At 57.0% G+C, this 18,782-nt stretch overlaps 1 protein-coding gene across 1 annotated transcript in view; it reads right to left on the bottom strand.

Annotated features, from left to right (window-relative positions):
• Positions 1 to 1,714: 1,714 nt before the first annotated feature.
• Umodl1 (uromodulin like 1) overlaps positions 1,715 to 18,782 on the bottom strand; it is a 51,749-nt gene continuing 34,681 nt past the window's right edge. The window contains exons 15-22 of the mRNA XM_026379429.2: positions 17,127 to 17,340; positions 14,865 to 15,002; positions 13,589 to 13,908; positions 9,343 to 9,488; positions 8,632 to 8,868; positions 8,259 to 8,418; positions 6,582 to 6,666; positions 1,715 to 1,896 (exon numbers count right to left, since the gene is read on the bottom strand). Coding sequence (XP_026235214.2) covers positions 1,715 to 1,896; positions 6,582 to 6,666; positions 8,259 to 8,418; positions 8,632 to 8,868; positions 9,343 to 9,488; positions 13,589 to 13,908; positions 14,865 to 15,002; positions 17,127 to 17,340 — 1,482 coding nt within the window. The remainder of the gene's footprint in view (positions 1,897 to 6,581; positions 6,667 to 8,258; positions 8,419 to 8,631; positions 8,869 to 9,342; positions 9,489 to 13,588; positions 13,909 to 14,864; positions 15,003 to 17,126; positions 17,341 to 18,782) is intronic.

The following is an 18,782-nucleotide window of genomic DNA, read 5'->3' as shown; positions in this document are numbered from 1 at the left end:
TTCTAGATGTTAGCCTTCCAGCCAATTCTACTTTGTTTCAAATAAGGGGGAAAGCAGTGTCTCTTAGCAGAGGGTGAAGGGGAAAACCTAGACGAATACACTTACATTCTAGACCCATTTCCTTCTTTATGCATCTTATACCCTAAGTGCACACCTATCTACCCCTTCTCTGCCTCCTCCTAGAGTAACAGGCACACCTCCCCCTCCCCCCAGGGTGGATTACATGAAAACATGGCTAGGAGTACGTTGCAAACATAAAACAGTGGTGTGTGTACGTGTGTGTATGTAACAACGTTTTTACTCACTAGGACAATTTTCATATTAATAGAGTACCTTCTGCGTTACTGTTTTGTAAATAAAAATGACCTGCTAGGAAGGCGGAAGAAATGTCAGAGTGTGTATACAGCTATTAAAAATAGCATGAGCAATGCATTTAAAAGATGGAGCTATTTGTAAAAGAGCCTCGCCAGGACTGTCAAGTGTCTCTGAAATGTGAGGAGCCTTGTGATTGACAGCATGCTGGCCACTGGCTTCAGTGAGCCAAGGTCACTTGGAGCAGCTTGGATGGTGAGGGCCCAGGAGGGCTAGGGATGTGCAGGTGGCTTGGGCGATGGAGGGGTGGTGTCTGGGCTGGGCGTGAGGGCCAGGGCTCTCCCAGCGCTCTGCCCACATCTCCAGCAGGACAGCCTCCTGAGGGCGGAAGGGCCGGCCGTCATCCCGTCGGGGCTCGTCCTAACGCTGGCACAGAGCACCCCACGGAGTACACGCCTGCTAATGCTTGACTCACAGTGACCTGCGTGAAAAGGAGGACACTGGTCAGCTTGCATGCAGGGAAGGAGTTCACAGAGTGGCCCCGGAGTCGGCAGGCTCCACACCACCGCAGGTGGAATATTCTTTTGAAAATGCCCAAGCTGTTGAGATCGTTATTCCCTAAAGAACTCAGTGAACACCCTCTGCCCGGCTTGCTGCTGCATTCGGCATCGTAGGTGCCCTCGGGCAGCCCCAGCACGAGGCAGGGGTGCGCAGGCTGCCTGCCGATGCTGTGCTCTGTGGAGCTGTGTCCAGATCCTGCCCAGGAGGAGGTCCATGTGACAGAGTAGAAAGGGCATCCTCTCCTCAACGCTCTGAATGTTTAAGTCACCAGTGTCCCACAGCAGGGGTCATACAGGGGTCCGTCCCTGCACAAAGCCTGCTCCCTGTGAGAACAAGTTTCCAGGGACATCACTGAGAACAGTTCCTGGTGGGCCTGGGGTGCCCCCGACCCACCCTGGGGAAGGCCCTGGGCTGTTTCCCTTCCAATTCTCAAGCTCCTGGTGCGACTGGACTCACCCCACTCCTTTACAGAGGAGGAAAATGAGGCACAGAGAGGCTTGGGAGCTTGCCCCAGGCGGCCCAGCGGGGGAGTGGCAGCACTGGGATTTGGGGCTGGCGCCTGGGGCTGCTCTCACCACCCAGCATGGTGCTGCCTCTGGACTCTTGGGGGCAGTGATGCGCCATCAGTCCAGCCCATCATTGATGTCCTAGTCCATGTCCTCTCCCTGGCCACTGAAGGTTGCTTTTCCAGGAGGAGAGGGTGTGTCTCCTCAGGGAGCCCCAAATGGGAACTGCACAGACCTTCCCACTGCCAGGCCTATGTGGTCGTCACCAGGGTCATGGGGGCAGGACCCGGCCGTGGGTGCTTTGCTCCACACCCACCTGCAGGTCTGCGGGCCTCCTATTCAGAGAACACCTGGTAGCTGAAGTTGTCCACCTGGGTGCTGAAGCTGTATCTTCCAGTCAATTTCTGGTAGCGCATGATCAGAAAGGCTGCGGCCCCCACCACCATGACCAAGCAGGCCACCGCAATGAGAACAACGTGGCCGGTCCCCAGGCCTGGCTTTGCACCTGGAGAGGCACCTGTGGGGTGAGACAGGCACGGGTGAGAGACCGCCAGGCCCGGAGGAGGCTCCTGTGGCCCAGCACTGAGCACTGCTGGGGGGTGAAGGTGTGTCCAGCGCGGCCCGAACGGCAAGTGCTGCCCGTGTCCGCCACTTCTCAAAGCATGACCTGGGTTTGATGGAGCCGAAGCTGGCAGAGGTGAGGCCTGTGGGTGCCATGAGCTGCCACACACGACCAGGCGGGTCCAAAGCCTGTGAGTGCAGTGAGCACAGCTCAGCCAGCCCAGCCTCCTGGACATACCCTGGCTGAGAGGGCGGAGCTGGCCGGCCTGCGCTGGGCCTGCCTGGATCCTCCAGGCCAGAGGAGAGGTGCAGCCTCTCACACACCTGCCTCCTCCAGGAGGGGAGAACACACACTCAGGGTGCTCAGACGCCCAAGTCTGCAGTGGCACCAGTCACAGTAGCCACTAAGCAGAAAGAGCCCTCTTGTCTCTCAGCACATGAATGGTAGGCCAGGGTGGTCCATCCCCACAAGGGAACACAGCATGGAGAGGGGAAGCTGACTCGCTGCAGCAGAGATGAAGTGGGACAGGTCACACGAGTGACAGGCCAGGGCCACACGTCACACCGCCCGGCCACAGGAACTCTCCTGAACAGGCCAGACCACAGGCAGAAAGCCAGGGCCCCGAGCAAGAGCGCAGAGAGACAGCTGGTGGGCAAGGAGTTGGCTTCAGGGTGGAGCTGGGTGGAAACCCGAGAGGAGGTGGCTATACCGCGTGGTCAAAGCACCACATGCCACCGCACTGTGATGTCAGTACCACTGATCGGTGCTCTGTGGACTTTGCCACGCTGCCTGAGAAAGATGCCAGCTTCTGCCAGCCCTCAGCCACTCCAGCTCCCCAGGGACAGACCTGACCACCCGCCACGAGGTGGCCCAGCCCGTGGGCACGCCATGAGTCAGAGGTGCCCAGAGCAGGGTCACAGCCGCGGCCACATTCCCCCCACCCTGCCGGGTGCCCCCGCAGCACAGCTGGACGGCGTGGCTGGGGACGAGCCCTCTGGGAGACCAGGGGCTCACCATCCCATCTCCCACCAGTGGTGATCTCGGGCCGTTGCCCAAAGCGGTTGCTGCTCTGGGGCTCCCACTGCACAGTGGGGTGTGTTGCTGTCGGCAGAGTTGTCCCACTGAGCTGCTAGGGCCCCCTCTGGGGTCCCCGGACAGCGAGCCAGCTGCAAATGACAGCCATACCCCCAGGAACAGGAACACTCTGGGACCTCCTGCCCCCTGCCTCGGCCCTGAGCTCCCAAGGACCCCCAGGCTCCCAGGCCCTGGCCAGCCGTTTCCCTGGACAACTGCAGAGCTGGCCCTACACTCAGACGCCAGGGGCACTAGAGTGGGCGCCTCCTTCCTCTTGGGCCAGGAGTGAGGGCTCCTCTTGCTGGTACAAGGGGGCCACATGCACCAAGGATGCTGTAGACCAGGACAGAGGAGACAGGCTCCTGCGAAGCTGTGGGGCCAGAGCCAGCCTAGAGTGTCCGCCCAGCAGTAGCCCCTGTTCCACTCCACGCCCAGCTGGGTTTCTGTTGCCTGCACCCAAATATTCCTGACTGACCCACTAAGTCAGGCTGCTCAGAGTGGGGTCCTCAGGCCAGGCTGCCCCTGGTGACACAGCTCAGGAAGAAGGGCTCTGGGTCCGTGCAGGGTACGTTAGAAGGGGAGAGCAAGCCCTTAGGAATGTCTATCCCAATCTGGCACATGCTTCGGCAGTGGGTCCTGTCCTCACCTCTTCAGCGGCACGTGGGCCATGCAGGCAGAGCGTGTGTCAGTGCAGGGTGCATGAGGAACTCAAGTAACTGCAAAGACACAGAACTACTAGGGCTTTTGTAAAGGGGACAGAGAGGGAAAGTGTCAAAGACCCTCCTATCACCTTCCCGAGCAGGCCCAGGAGGGACAGGCCTCTCCCAGAGCTCAGAGTCCTCCTCACTTCCGAGCAGCCTCAGTAATTGTTCCAGACCTCCCACTGGGCTGTGTGTGCATGCTGTGACTATCAGCCTCCTACTCTGTCCACCACCTCTAGCGAGTGTGAAACAGGTCGGCCATCTACTAAAGCAATGGCCATCACAATTTCCAAAAGTTCTGATGGTGAGAGATTATTTGTGGGTAGCACACACCTAGGGAAGGACAGAATGGATTCTTCCTTACACGATCACTACCCTGTGCCATGTGCTGAACTGTGCCACCACAAGACACCTCTGAGTCCCAGTGCCGCAGGGTGAGCTGGTCTGCAGGTCAGATGGGACTAGGGAAGGCGAAGACACTGGGATTGGCGGCCCAGCCCCATTCTGGGAGCATTCTGCTGAGAGGATGGCCACGTGGAGACAGAGGCACAGGGAGAAGGACAAAGGCCAGCCAAGGAACGGGCAGCAGCTGCGCCTCTGCCGGTCTCAGGGCAGCCCTGCTGGTGCTGTGGCTCCAGACCTCTGGCCCCGCACTGAGAGAGGATTTCGGTTGTTTTTAGGCCCCCATACCCGGGAGTGGAGATTGTTCCAGCAACCCAGGACACAAGAAGGGCCAGAGTGGAGCGGACCTGCTAAGGAGCCAGCCCCGCTCCTTGGGAGCAGAGAGCAGCGGTGGCCCAAGAGGTGCAGCAGAGGGCAGCCCATCTAGGCAGCAGCGGTGCAAGCTCACACAGCCCCGATCCAGCAGTGGAGGTGATGGTGAAGGCAGAGACGGAGGAAGGTTCCGGAAGCCATCTGGCCTCTGGGCTCTCTTCACCCCTGCAGGCCCCCATGGTGCTGCCGCTACATGCACTGTTGCTGGGTGGCAAAGTCCCCACTGCTGCAGGATTCTGCTTAAATTATCTTCTGTATGTCTTGTGACAGTTATTAACCAAAGGGAAACTAAGACTGCAAAGAACAAGAACAATGAGCAAAATGGACCGTCCGAGACCTCGTTTTTGAGCTGACCTGTTACACTCTCTGTGCTGGATGTGCCAGTGCCCTGCTTTCCAGTTATGAATGGCCAACAGCTACCGCTGTCCAGCAACTTAGACGGCCAGTCTCGGTGTGAAGTGGGAGTTGTTATTATTCCCAGTGCACAGGTGAGGAAAATGGGGCTCAGCATGCCCATCACCAGGGGCCAAAGTCAGGAAGTCCACAAATCAGCCTCACACAAAGGTTTGCTTCTCCTACAGCCCCATGGGATGTGTGGATGGATGGATGAGTGGATGGATGGACTGGTGAGTGGACAGATGAGTGGGTGGATGAGTGGATGGATGGATGAGTGGTTGGATGAGTGGATGGATGAGTGGATGGATGGATAGATGGATGAATGAGTGGATGGATGGATAATGGATGGATGAGTGGACAGATGAGTGGATGGATGGACGGATGAGTGGATGGGTGAGTGAATGGGTGAGTGGATGGATGAGTGGATGGATGGATAGATGGATGAATGAGTGGATGGATGAGTAGATGGATGGATGATGGATAGACGAGTGGATGGATGAGTGGATGGATGGATGAGTGTATGTATGTATGTATGGATGGATGGATGAGTGGATGGATGAGTGGATGGATGGATGAATAGATGGATGGATGGATGGGTAGATAGATGATAGGTTGATGGACAGATGGGATTCAGGAGATTTAGTAATTTCCATAAGACTTCCCAACTCATACATCATAGCCTAACAATCATACTCAGTTCTATTAATTCCAAGTTCAAAATTTTTCATACTAGTTACTAGTTTCATACTAGTTTTTAAGGAGGGTGTCCCTGAAGTTGCCACCACTGTCCCTGGGCCTGTCACTGGCCAGAACTCACTCCTATGGACACACCTAGCTGCCAGGGAGGCTGGGAACCAGATTCCCTCCCGGGAGTTGTGAGTCAGCTACCACCTGAGCTCTCTCACTATGGAAGGGAAGAGAAGAAAGTGGGGGACATCTGGCTGTTTCTGTCAAATGTCTTCAAACCACAAAACCATTACTTTTTCTAAACAAGCTGATCAAGCTGGTGCATTAGCCCACGCCTGTAATCCCAGCGGCTGAGGCGGGAGGTTTTCGAGTTCAAAGCCATCCTCAGCAAAAGCAAGGTGCTAAGCAACTCAGTGAGACCCTGTCTCTAAATACAAAACAGGGCTGGAATGTGGCTCAGAGGTCAGATGCCCCTGAGTTCAAACCCCCGTAAACCCCCCCCCAAAAAAAGATCTGATAGATCACATTAAAAAAGAACTCATTTTCCTGAAAACCAGATTCTGAGACTATGTGAGATGTAATTGGCTGAGGAAGGTTCGTACTGAGGGAGAACGGAAACACTGGGCTTCTTTTTTTGCATCTTCTGAAGAAAACAGCTTTTTCACACACACAAAGAATTGGACACCACCTGTTTACAGCCTCCCCCTTGAGCCCCTTCCCCTTCACCCACCGTATCTACCCAGGCCAGAAAACCTCCCTGGCTCCCCAGGGCCAGCTGAAAACCGCCCTGTTCAGCGGCGTCTGACTCTGAGCTCCGTCTCCCCGGAGCCTCCCCGGAGGCTAGTGACACATAGAGAGCCACCTGCTGGCTCACGGGACCCAAGGACGAGCTCAGCCACCGCGGTTTCTGTGACCACGGGTCTGTTAGGAGACGCAAAGCTCCGCGTCTGGAAGCAGTTGCTCCCTGAGCTCCCTGCTGGTTAATGGGGTCTTTTCCTGTGGACTCACCTTGTGCCCGGACGAGGGGCCCCCAGGACATCTGCTGCACTGCAGAGCCTTGACTGCTTCTCGGTGACCGGAACTCATTGCAGCTCTGTGGTTTGTTTAAAGGAGAAAAGGTCAAAATTGGTGGTGCAACACCATGGGGATTAACTCCCTCTCAGGGAGGGCGGTCACCTGGGAGAGTTCTGTCCTCTGGTCATCAGGTCCCTGGTGGGTAAGTCTAGACGGGGCATGGGAGCAGCAGGAGACCAGATAGTGGGACGTGCCTGGGACAGGAGGAGCAGAGCACACCAACCAGGGAGGTGGAGGACCCTGGCCCTGGGACCTTCCCACCAAAGTGACCGCGCCTCAGGGGAGGCTGAGTCCCCCATGCCTCCTCCAAAGGCTGCTGCCACCATGGCTCCTCTTAGTGCCTTTGCCTTACAGACAGGTGCCTGCGCTGGGGCCTTGGGCAGTCGGCGCACTCTGCCTGCCATGGTGGCTCTGTGTCCTCCAAAAGCGCTGACTCCTAAGCCCAGCGCATGTCCCTGAGACCTTCTCAGGTTCCAGTGGCTCAGGGCTCTAGTCCTGTGTGGCTGGTGTCCTTATAAAAAGGGGACACCTAGACACACAGACAGACATGCACAGAGGAAGAATCAGTCTCCAGGCCAAGGAAAGGCTGAGGCTGGGCGGGCCCGGGCAGACTCCCTCTCGGCCCAGGAGGGAGCAGGCCTGCCGACACCTTCTGACCTCGGCTGAGACAGGGGGCTTCTGATTCGTCCCCTGTCCTGTTTGTGGCACCTTGTGACAGCACCCCTGGAAATGAATGGATGCCCGTTCTGAGGAGCTAGGGGAGACCTGTGTCAAGGTCAGACCACACAGAGCACAGGACTGGCGCTTCCTGCCTGGGGAAACTTGTGCCTGTGACCTTCTCGTGACTTTTGAGGACCGAATGGTCCAGGTGGGCACAGGAGTGTACCCCTCAGCACCTGTCACAGGGAATCGTCTGTTCCCCGTAGGACAGTCTACTGTTTGAGAAAAGGTGGCATTAACTCAGTGGGCCACATGGTGCTTCTTCTCTTATCCACGACCTGCCAACAGCATGGGTGGAGCCCAGGAGCAAGCACATCCTCCAGAGGAGAGACGCCCGCGCACGACGTCTGAACTAAAGGCCCGCAGAGCCGGCTCCTCCTCGGACAGCGTGTGACCACACATGGGTCACTCTGCCTATGACTGGTCTAGAGAACAGCTCTGAAACTCAGGATGGCAGAGCACCTTGCGAATTCAATGGTGTGAGGAAGGGAGACGTCAAGCTATTCACACTCCCTGCGAGAATGTTGGGCACCGGGAAGGAAAAATCGACCACTGCGTCTGATATTTGGTCATGTTCATCGATGTTGAGAATCCACACCAGGCTAAGTAGCACTTCTGCGCCTGAGTGTCCAGCTGGCCACCTGGGGGAGGGGCTTGGGCTGCTGGGACAGCTAGTGAACAGCACAGCCTCAAGGTTGTCCAGCCAGCCACACACCCCAGGTGCCCCAGCTCTCCCTGGGCCTCCGCTGTACTGCCTCCTTCCAATACCAACCTGCAGAGCCCAGTGTCCCCAGTCAGAGGCCCCTGAGCCCCAGCTCTTATTAACAGAGCTGCTTCCTCATAACAATTCGAACTTGTGCCAACCGTAAGTCAAGGAGCACAGACACTTACTATCTTGCACGTGGCTCTGGGGGACTCCAGGCAGACACGCAGCCGGCAGTGCAGGTAGACCACGGAGTTATTGATGAAGGAGAAGATTCTCAGCTTAAACTGGGCCTTGCTGGAGTTGCCGTTCTCGATCACACTGGTGTAGGTGTCGGGGACTGGGCAGCTGAGGGGGGAAACGGGGTGTCTCAGCACACGCAGGCCCTGCTGGCCTCTCAGGTGGCTCCCTCGTGACTGTGTCTGTCTGCGTCCCCCAGGCCCTATGGGAGTCACCAGGTCCTCTGAACCACGTTACATCAGTGTTGGCCTGGGAATTCCAGGAGTCCCCAGCAGGTGACAGGCCAGGCAGGCAGCGGGTGCAGCACCCCCTGAGCCCTACCTGTTGTTGATGAAGCTGAAAGTGACGGGGTCCCGGGTGTTGCTGGAGGGGGTGGCCCAGCACTCCGTGAGGACCACCTTGAGCTGGCTGTTCTGTCTGCAGAGCCCCACCTCGATGGTGATGTCTTCGCTGGCAGACACACTGTGGTTTGGAGGGATGGGAGAATCTCCGATGAACAGCTGCATTTCGGTGACAAAATTCCCAGCGCCGTGGAGGTCCTCGAGGATGGTGTGAACGCTGCAGGAGGGAGCGGCACTCAGGAGCGTCCTTCTGCCACACCCTTGACCCATGCCGCCTCCAAAAGCAACTCCAAGGAAGTGTGGGAATCGATGAGAACCCCTCAGTAGAGCAGATGGGGGCTGTGGGCACAGAGTGGCCACCTGGGTCGACCCCCCACCTCTGTTGGCAGAGACTCCTGGGCAGGGGCAGCAGGCAGAGAGCCTCACAGGAATGGAGCCCCAGGGGTGCCTCGGGGAGGCTGGGCCTCCTTGCTGCTTGACGAGGGGTGCATACTTAGCTCCTCTGGTCAATCCTAAACTGGACTGAGACAGGATTGGGGAAGTGACAGTATTAATCCGGCCCCAGCCACTGTTTATGTATATAGTCAACCTCAAAGAAGGGTCTCAAATGGTTGGAACCATAAAGACCCCTAAGATCAAGGTGCTGGGGAGGAGCTGGCGCCGTGGATGGCCAGAGCGGCCCGACACTCACCCCCACTCTGGGGCGTAGCCCAAGGAAGTCAGCAGGTCGTTCTGGAAGGCACAGTGGATGGGGCTGAGGATCTTCGGGTGGTGGATGATCCCCTCTGGGGACAGGTCATTCCTCAGCATGGTCCTCACCACAGTGTTTGTCACATTCTGGGGACAAACAGGGACGTAAGTGAGCTCCCAGGGTCCAGAAGGCTCCTGACTGAGCTGTAGGCCTCGGCTCTGGGTGCTGCTGGGGTTCTTTTTAAAGCTCACCCCCAAAAGCGTAAAACCCCTGATGACCGTTTCCTGATGTAGATTGCCAAAGAGAGCAGGAAGCCTTGGCTTCTGCCTCCAGCCGCGTCCCCCCAGAAGGAGGCACGACCCGCCAACGGCACACAGTCCTCGGCATTGGTGCAGAGAAGTCCCCAGGGAAAGCTTGGCTCCTGAAGACCCTCAAAACCCCTTGAGAGGTCCTGAGCTTGGAGCAGGCAGGGGTGGTGGATTTCCCTTCCTCAGCGGGCCCTGAACCTGCTGAATGCAGCTGTCACACCAGGTGCTCAGCCGACTGAGAACTCAGGCCTCCATCTCCAGGCCCCTCCACTGTCCCCGTAAGAGACACTGACTTGGAGGGCACCAGCTGGCATATAAAGCACACCCACACACCAGGTGGAAGCAGGCCTCTGCTGGTGGCACCTTAATGCCTGCTCTGTGGCCAGTGCTACCTTGGGCCTGAGAACCCGGACGCCATCTGCCAGGGCCCCCCGCTCACAGGACGCAGAGTCCTGGCTCAGGACGGGGCTGCCGAGAGCTGCCGGGCTCCCCTCAGCGGCCCACTCCCCACAGCAGCCCTGAGGCTGCTGCTCGCCTCCCTCCGAGCCCCCCCGAGATGAGTCTTCTTGAGTGTGTGAGTTGAGGGCTGGAGGGGGCGTGGGGGGTGGGATCCTGCAGGTGGCTCCTTACCGGGGGCTTTGAGAAAACAGTCGTGCTGGACAGACACCGAGCCTGCACACAATGCGCACTCTGCAGTGGCCTCCACTCTCCCGGCTGACCGCGCCTTCCTGACCCTCCAGCCCACTCCACACCCACCACCATGTTGTCCCTTGAGTCTACCTCTCCTGTCTTTGTCCCCGCCCGGCCTCCAGGGTCCACCTCACTGGACCCACAGACCTGCTGAGCCACCAACCTCAGCCCTAAACTGGCTAACACTCCTGGGCCCAGAGTCAGGGGACTAAGTGTCATTGTGCACCTGCAACACCCACTCTGCTCAGGTGTTGGGAGGATCAGGGCATGTGGCCCTCCCCACCCTTTCTTCTAGGAAACAAGACCTTGCATTACTTCATGGCTTTCCAGGCCTCCAAGGACAAAGCCCAGGACCCTGGGTTCCTGCCCTGATGTCAGGAACCGCCATCTCTCGTCTCCCTGGCAAGGACATCCTTACAGCCCTCAGCTCCTCCATCAGCTGCCGCACCCCTGCCACTGTCCCCTCCGTCCCACCCCTCACACAGCTGTCCACCCTGACGTGCCTGCTGCCAGCCAGGCCCAGCAGCCGCTGGTCTGAGCCACAGCTGAACTCCCCTGAGAGTTTTCGGTCTCCTTAATGCCATCGCGGCCATCTCCCCTCACCCCATGGGACTACCTGGGCCTTCCCTTTCTAAGAGGAGACCCTTCCTGAAGGGCTCCCCTTGTCCAGTGCCCTCCCTGCCAGAGGCCCCTTTCCCACCCAATGAAGACGGTGGCCCTCCACAGGGCTTAGGCGTGGCCCTGTACCCCAGCCCACCCGAGAGGGTCCCTGCCCCACTGCATCTTCTCTGAGTGGCCAAGATCCTGCCACAGATGGCACGTTCCTCCAGGGGGCAACCTCGTGCCTGGGGCTTGGCCCTTGGTTGGACTCAGGAGGACCCAGCCCTTCCCCAAACAGGCTTCGTGTTGAAACGGAGGGAGGAGGGAGAGAGTGGGGCCCACGTGGACATGGAGACCGCCTTCCAGGAAGCAGGACCTGGGCCCAGGTGCCCACGTGGACCCCAGGACCTCCTGGCCCAGAGTCACCCAAGGGGCAATGTGCACAGGGATGCGAAGGTCTGCAGCCCAGGAGGACACTTTCCCAGACCACATCCCAGTCCAGAGCCTTGAGGTCCCCGGAAGACCTGGAGCCATGTTCCTCTGACGGAGTCACTCTGACAAATGCCACCACAGCCCCACCCCCACAGTGGCCATGCACACTCACCCATACACACATACTCACAGTGGACATGCACACTCACCCATATACACACACACTCACAGTGGACATGCACACTCACCCATATACACACACACCCACAGTGGCCATGCACACTCACCCATACACACATACCCACAGTGGCCATGCACACTCACCCATACACACACACCCCCACAGTGGCCATGCACACTCACCCATACACACACACCCACATAGTGGCCATGCACACTCACCCATACACACACACACCCACAGTGGCCATGCACACTCACCCATACACACACCCACACAGTGGCCATGCACACTCACCCATACACACACCCACACAGTGGCCATGCACACTCACCCATACACACACACCCACACAGTGGCCATACACTCACCCATACACACACACCCACACAGTGAACATGCACACTCACCCATACACACACACACTCACTGACAAGCTCAGCTTGCTTGCCATGCTCACACTCACACATGTGTACAGATACATCCACACATAAACCACACACACACTCATGTTAGCAACACACTCTGACATGTTCAGCTCACACACACATAATTGTACATGGACCCACCTACACCTATCTTCCCATTCATGCTCAGATTCATGCACACATTTACCCGCTGCCTTGAAACATACAGACATGCACACTTGTGATGTTTACATGCATGTAATGCACACACCCACACACAAAACACACTCCTACATTCACACACATGCACATTTGCACACACACATACACAGCTATGCAGATTTACATACATGCACACAGATACATGCTCACACATGGATGTGTTCAGACACACACACATTCAGCCACTCACACACAGACATACCTGTGCACACCCACAGATGTATCAAACACAACCACACACATGCACACACTCTCACACACACAGTCAGTGCCTGCACACTTTGCTACATTTTGGATTGGAACGTCCATGTGTTGAAGGCCAGGTGCCAGCCCACGGTGCCACCTGAAGGGGTGGGACCTTGAGGAGGTGGGCCCCCAGGCAGAACGTGGGGTGTGCCCTCCAAGGAGGTGTTAGCACCCAGCCCCTTACTCTCTCTTCCTTTGCTTCCCAGCTGCCACGAGGCAGCTTTGCCCCACCACGCGCCCCCACCATAGTGTTCTGCCTCGCCACACGCCCAAGAACAGGGGCCAGCCACAAACTGAAACCTCCAAAACCGTGAGTCAAAGTAATCCTTTCCTCTTTTAAGTTGATTTATCTCGTGTATTTTGTCACAGTGACAGAAATCTGACTAATACACATACACTCATTCATACATGTCCATAGGCACATTCATATGCACATGTACACTCGTGAATGTTCCCACTACACACAGGCTCACCCACACACATGCACATACCTGCACACAGGGATGTTCATTCATATGTGTAGCATATTCACATGTATGCACACACGTGTTCACTCATGTACACAAACACACATGCACAGGCATATTCTTACACATGCACATGCTTGGCACATGTGTATATTCATGCATAGGTGTGTTCACTGTATGCGCACACTCATGCACTTGTATGCTCACACATATACACAGGCATATTTGCACACATGCACATGCATGCACACGTGTATCTGTGCATGTGCATAGGCACATTCACTGTGTGCATATGTACACTCTTGTAAACTCACACATATACATAGGTGTATTCAGACCCACGGGCACTTGTCCACACTCACATTCCCACATGACACCTGGCTGTCCTGCCTCTTCTACTCCTGCCTCTCCCTCTTGCCTGCAGTGGGACAACTCTCTGAACCCTGACTCAGATGGACCCCAGGCCCTTTGCACCAGAACCCTGCAGGATGGAGCTCACATCTCCTTCCTATTTCTTTGGTGCAGGCTGGGCTGATCCTGACCTCCATTGCTGGGTTCCCTTGCTTAGAGTCAGACAGCTCAGCAGCCAGGGTCTTGCCTGGCTCCCCAGACCAGACGCCAACCCTCCCCATATTGAGGACCCGCTGACTCACAGACCCTGCACCCAAGTGTGCATTTCATGTCAGAACTTACGCTTTGCACAAGGGTCCCACACTCTCCCCAGCCGGCCACCAGGAGCACGTGGGTGCTGTTGCTGCTGCTCACGTTGCAGGAGGGCTGTCCCAGGTACAGGGAGGACTCGGGGATGGCCTCCTGCTGCAGGAAGCGTCTCTGGATGGCGATGGCCACCTTCTCAATCTCGCAGAGCACCCTGACTGCACCCGTCAGGTTCAGCCGCGGGCGCAGGTCCTGGGGGGTGGGCCTGTCACCTGTCCTGAGCGCAGCCCTGGTCCCTGCTGGTGTGGGCAGCTGCTCTGGGCTGGGGGCCTGGGTCAAGTTGCCAGGAGAGCTTCCTGCAGACACAAGGAGACCAAGGGAAAGGGCGGGCTTCTGTGGGGCTGACCTGGGTGGGCAGACAGCTGGGGAGTCGACACCCTGCAGCAGCCACACAGGGAACAGCCAGCTGAGCCACAGTGGCACACGGCATGCTGTGCCAGCCAGCTTTGCACTTGGCACAAGGGGCGCCTGTGGCTGGGGACCTCAGGGGATAATGCAGGGAGGTGCCAAGCCTGTGGCAGGGAAAGTCACCTGTCCCCGGAGGCTGGAAGCTGGCCACTAATGGGCCCTGAAGTCTCCCTTCAGGACCCCATGCCCCTCACCCCTGCCTGGATTCCCTCTTGCCCCAAACACTCCACTGGAACACCCACGAGAACCAGGAATCACGTCAGGCCTCCGAGGCGTGCATCGTCCTCAGTGCCCTGTGCTCACGTGGACCCCAGGCCCCAGGCTCCACTCAGCGGCCTCACAGCCTCTTTCCCAGCCCTGCTGGTCCCTGCTGGCCTGGGGGCCGCCTTCCTTCACCTCGGTGGGGCTCACCTGGTGCTCTGCAGCTTCTCCCCCGGGATGTGGAGCAAACTGCTGCGGCTTCTCCAGCAGCCCCCCACACACCCCAGCACCTCGTCCTGCAGCCACCCGACTATGTGCTTGGACCTTGCCCACCTTCAACAGCCTCTCTTGCTCAGTGACCCCCCAACACACCCTGCCACGCTGCCCTCCTTGTCAGGTGCCTCCTTAGCTGCTCCTTAAGACCAGCCCCAAGACTCTCTTCCGCAAGCCCTTCCTGAGCAGGCTCTGGTCGGAGACAACTCGGTCTCTGTGCCTCCTGCTTCTACCCCAAGCGGAGCATGTTGCACACACACCCCACGTGCACACAGGAAACTCGCCCCAGGACAACAAGCCCACTCATGAGAGTCCTTGAAAGAACAGATTGTGGGACGGTGTTCTGGAAAGGGGATCATGACACTGTCACCTTCGCAAGGTCTTCCAGAATATTCCACGTGGAAGTCCGGGGCATCTCCCTGGCAGCTGCAGGTGAAAGACCCAGGGGTGTTCCGGCAGGATGTCCCCGGCACACAATCGTCCTCCTGCCTCTCACACTCGTCATAATCTGCAAGAGTTTAGAGAACAGAACAGGAAACATCGTGGGCCCGCGGGTGGCGGTAGGAGAGACATCGCCAGGCTGATGGCTCACCACGGCCCCGAGGGGAGAGCAGGTCCTCAGAGGCAAAACTGAAACGACCCCAGGAGAGCACACCACGTGCATGTGGCCAGCTCTGGAGGGCACAGGCTGCTGGGGTGGTGGGGAGCTGCTGTCGGTGCATCTGCAGAGGCTGCCATGAAAGGGGGAGGGTGCCAGCAAGGCAGGGTCGTCCCCCAACCTCTGGAGAGAGCCAGCAGCCAGGCCCCCGATCTCCCCGCGCCCCAGGCCTGTGCCTCCTGCCCTTCCTCCCCACACTTGGCCACTTAGCTACCCAGCAGCAGGCCTGCTGCAGAAGATGGGGGAAACAGGAAAGCCGAGCACAGAACCCAGCGCCCCCAATTCTGCGAGCTGGCTGATTTCCACCTGGTCTCTTAAGACAGACTCCAGGCCCCGCGCAGCCCAGTGGTAGAGCACTTGCCTGGCCTGGGTGAGGCCCTGGGTCGCAGCCTCCACCGACACCAAGCATATTCCACCTCTTTCCTTCCCCTGTCCTTCCAGCACCTTCCACCCCAGCAAGCCTCGTCTTCATCATGGACAGCGGCATATGCCAGGGACATGATTTAGTACACGTCCTACCCCAGGACTGCTTTTAAAGTGACCCTGAAGATGAATATGTTGTAAAAAAAAAAAAATGAGGGCTGGGGACCTGGCCCAGTTGGTAGAGGGCTTGCCTCACATGCACAAGGCCCTGGGTTCAATCCCCAGCACCAAAAAAACATCAAAAACATGGTCCCAACTGAGCCCTGAGAGTCCTGGAAGTGATGCTCCGACGCCAAGGTGGAGGGACCCCTGTGCAGCACTTGGTGTCGACAGCTGACTGATTTCTGAGCAGGGGAGCAAATTCCACCCCCAGCCACCCCTCACCCCTGCTCACGGCGCCTTCACTGGAACTCACACATTACATCATGAAGATTCTTTACGTGTCGTTGAAGGTGACCCTCTTTGTCAGTCGCTTGCGTCTTCTTCTCTGTTTTCTCTCTGGGACCCTGGGGCACCTATCTACAGGGTTCTTGCTATTTGTCGTCTACTTGTGTGGTCTCTCTGAACTTAGGATATTATTCCTCATCAGATTACTGAACATATTTTGCTTGCTTTATAATGGTGCCTTTATTTTTTCTGATGTAGAAGATTTGGGTCTTCAGGGCTGGGGCACGACTCACTGATACAGCCTGGCTCAGCACGTACAAGGCCCTGGGTTCAACCCCCAGCACCTTAGGAAAAAGAATTGTGTATTTATGTAGTCAAGGATTTCAGCCTCTCTTCTGGAAATCCAATTTTCTTTGGTAAATTCTTCTCATTCCAAAAAGTCAGAAAATATTAATCCTCAATTAAGAAGTCTTCAATTTTTCATACATGTAACTCATAGCCATTTAATATCTCTCTCTCTTTTTTTTTTTTTTTTTTTTTTGGTACCAGAGATTGAGCTCAGGGGAGCTTAACCACTGAGCCACATCCCCAGCCCTTTTTAATATTTTATTTATCCGATATTTGATAAGATATTGCTGAGTTGCTTTAGGACCTCGCTAAATTGCTGAGGCTGGCTTTGAACCCCAGCCTCCAGAGCCACGGGATTATAGGCATGAACCCCCGCCCCCAGTTTATCATTTCTTCTCAGGCATGATCAGAGGAAAGAACCTCTTGTCTCTTCTCTCTGCTCTTCTTGCCCCCTGCCCCCACTCGGATCTTCTGGGAGACTGCCTGGGAGGAATCTGGCTGGCGCAGAGGGACGCATCTCCCTCCGTCCACCAAAATGGGCAGCAGGGGCAGGGCAGAGCGACTGCTGAAGGTAGCCCATCCCTGGGTCTCTGCAGGCTCACCTGAGGATGTTTCCAACCCTTGAGCCTTAGCAGTCATGGAGGCATTGAGAGAGATGAGGAGGGGCCCATCTATCCCACACTCCCAGCTGGTTTGGCGGAAAGACCACAGAGGAGGCTCATGGGCACATCCCCCCAAACCAAAGGCAGCAGCCGGGCTCTTGCTGCCCCAGTTCTGAACCTGGGGGAGGTCCCACGGTGCCTAGCCTTCACCTACCCCATATGGAGGCACTGTCCCTGCTCGCTTCCAGCAGAGACGCGTTCTGTAGGGCACAGAGGAACGCCACAGACACCTCCCTGACATCCAGGTCCACGGTCACCAGCAGATCAAACTCCACCACCACGCTGCCATTGGCGATGCTCGTGACGTCCACTCTGATCCCGCCGGAGTCCATGTGCTGACGCAGGGTGGCTGGCAAGGGGTCCCTCACCTGGAGATGTAAAAGCCATGTGAGAAAAGTGGCCTGCTGAGGACATGGGTCACTGGTCCTAAGGGCAGCTCCTCCTGGGGTCCTGCCCCGCTGCACGGCCAGCTCACAGCAAAACTGTCACGGCCACAGGTTGGTTCTGCGCTCCTTTCCTGTTCCCAAGCCAGCCCGAACACCTGGGAGAGTCTGTGATACTGAGAAGGATCCTGCTACTCCCCCAGACCCGGTGGACAGGTCAAGCACGGAGCAGGAACACAGGAGAGGACCCTGCCTGTAACATGGGGTTCAAGGTGACACAGAAACCTACAACTCAGCTCAGAGACACAGAGAGCAGGAGCCTGAGTGAGAGGTCACAGGAGCCACCAACCTTCTGCTCCTGACACTGTGGGCTGCCTCCCCTTCCTTCTCCCTCCCCGTGAGCCCACAGCCCAAGCAGACGCATCTCCAACATTCCCAGTGGGACCCGCAGTTTCCGCCTCTGAAAAGCTGCCTTTACGTTCCACTATTTTAGGTGAAATTACATGTCACACACTGTGTTCTCCCATTCCAGCTCACCATGGTCAAAATGCCCAGAGAGACACACACAGCCTCACATTATGCTTTAGTAGTTCATGGAGTGTCAGCCTCTGGAGAAGCACCCCAGGGACCGTCCTCGGAGAACCATGAAGTGCAGGAGCCCAAGACACCAGCTCATCGCTTCACTTCCCCACCTCCAAGCCACCCAAGATGCAAATCCACTGTCACCTATCAGAGGCCAACTCCCCCAGAAAGCCCGTCCCCACATCTGCCTGGTGGCCCGAATAGCTGTTGTCACTATCGATATGGATGTAACAGTGGGCTTCTTCCGGCCCCTGGCTTCCGTGGGGACGTCTGCTTAGTCCTGAGTCATTGTGACCATGCCAAACGGATCTCAGGCCCTCCCAGGAGAGGATGATGAGTCTTTTACCCATGGTTTCCATGTTCTGCATACATCTTGTCATACAATTATTTGCTATCCTGAGATTCCAGATTAAAAAAACCAAAAAACAATTATCCTCAAACACAGGCAAAGAAGGAAATAGTTTAAGGGGGAAAGATTAAACAAGAAAGCTAGGGTGGAGATGTGGCTGCCTGTCCCTCCTTGGGCCACCAGGCCACCTGGAAGGTCAGTGTCTATAACTACCCCTGTACCTAGAGGAGGTGGTGACGCTCACCATGGAGCCACCACAGGAGCTGGAATCCCGGAATAGCGGAGGCAGGACCCCAGGTCCCCACAGCTCCACAGGGCCAGCTCCCAGAGGCAGCAGCACTCATTACCAGCTGGGGTGCAGAGGGTTGAACCAAATCACCTGTCACACCCACCACTGGGTGGTGCTGCCAACCCCTCTCTATTCCGATCCAATTGCCACTAGGGGGAGGAGACGAGTGGAGAGGGTGAGCGCTGCACCATTCCTTCAAACCAATGT

The sequence above is a fragment of the Urocitellus parryii genome, chromosome 2 (genome assembly GCF_045843805.1).
Source record: "Urocitellus parryii isolate mUroPar1 chromosome 2, mUroPar1.hap1, whole genome shotgun sequence".
Taxonomy (NCBI): Eukaryota; Metazoa; Chordata; class Mammalia; order Rodentia; family Sciuridae; genus Urocitellus; species Urocitellus parryii.
The sequence above is the reverse complement of the archived record's forward strand: the minus strand, read 5'-3'. Positions and strand labels throughout refer to the sequence as shown.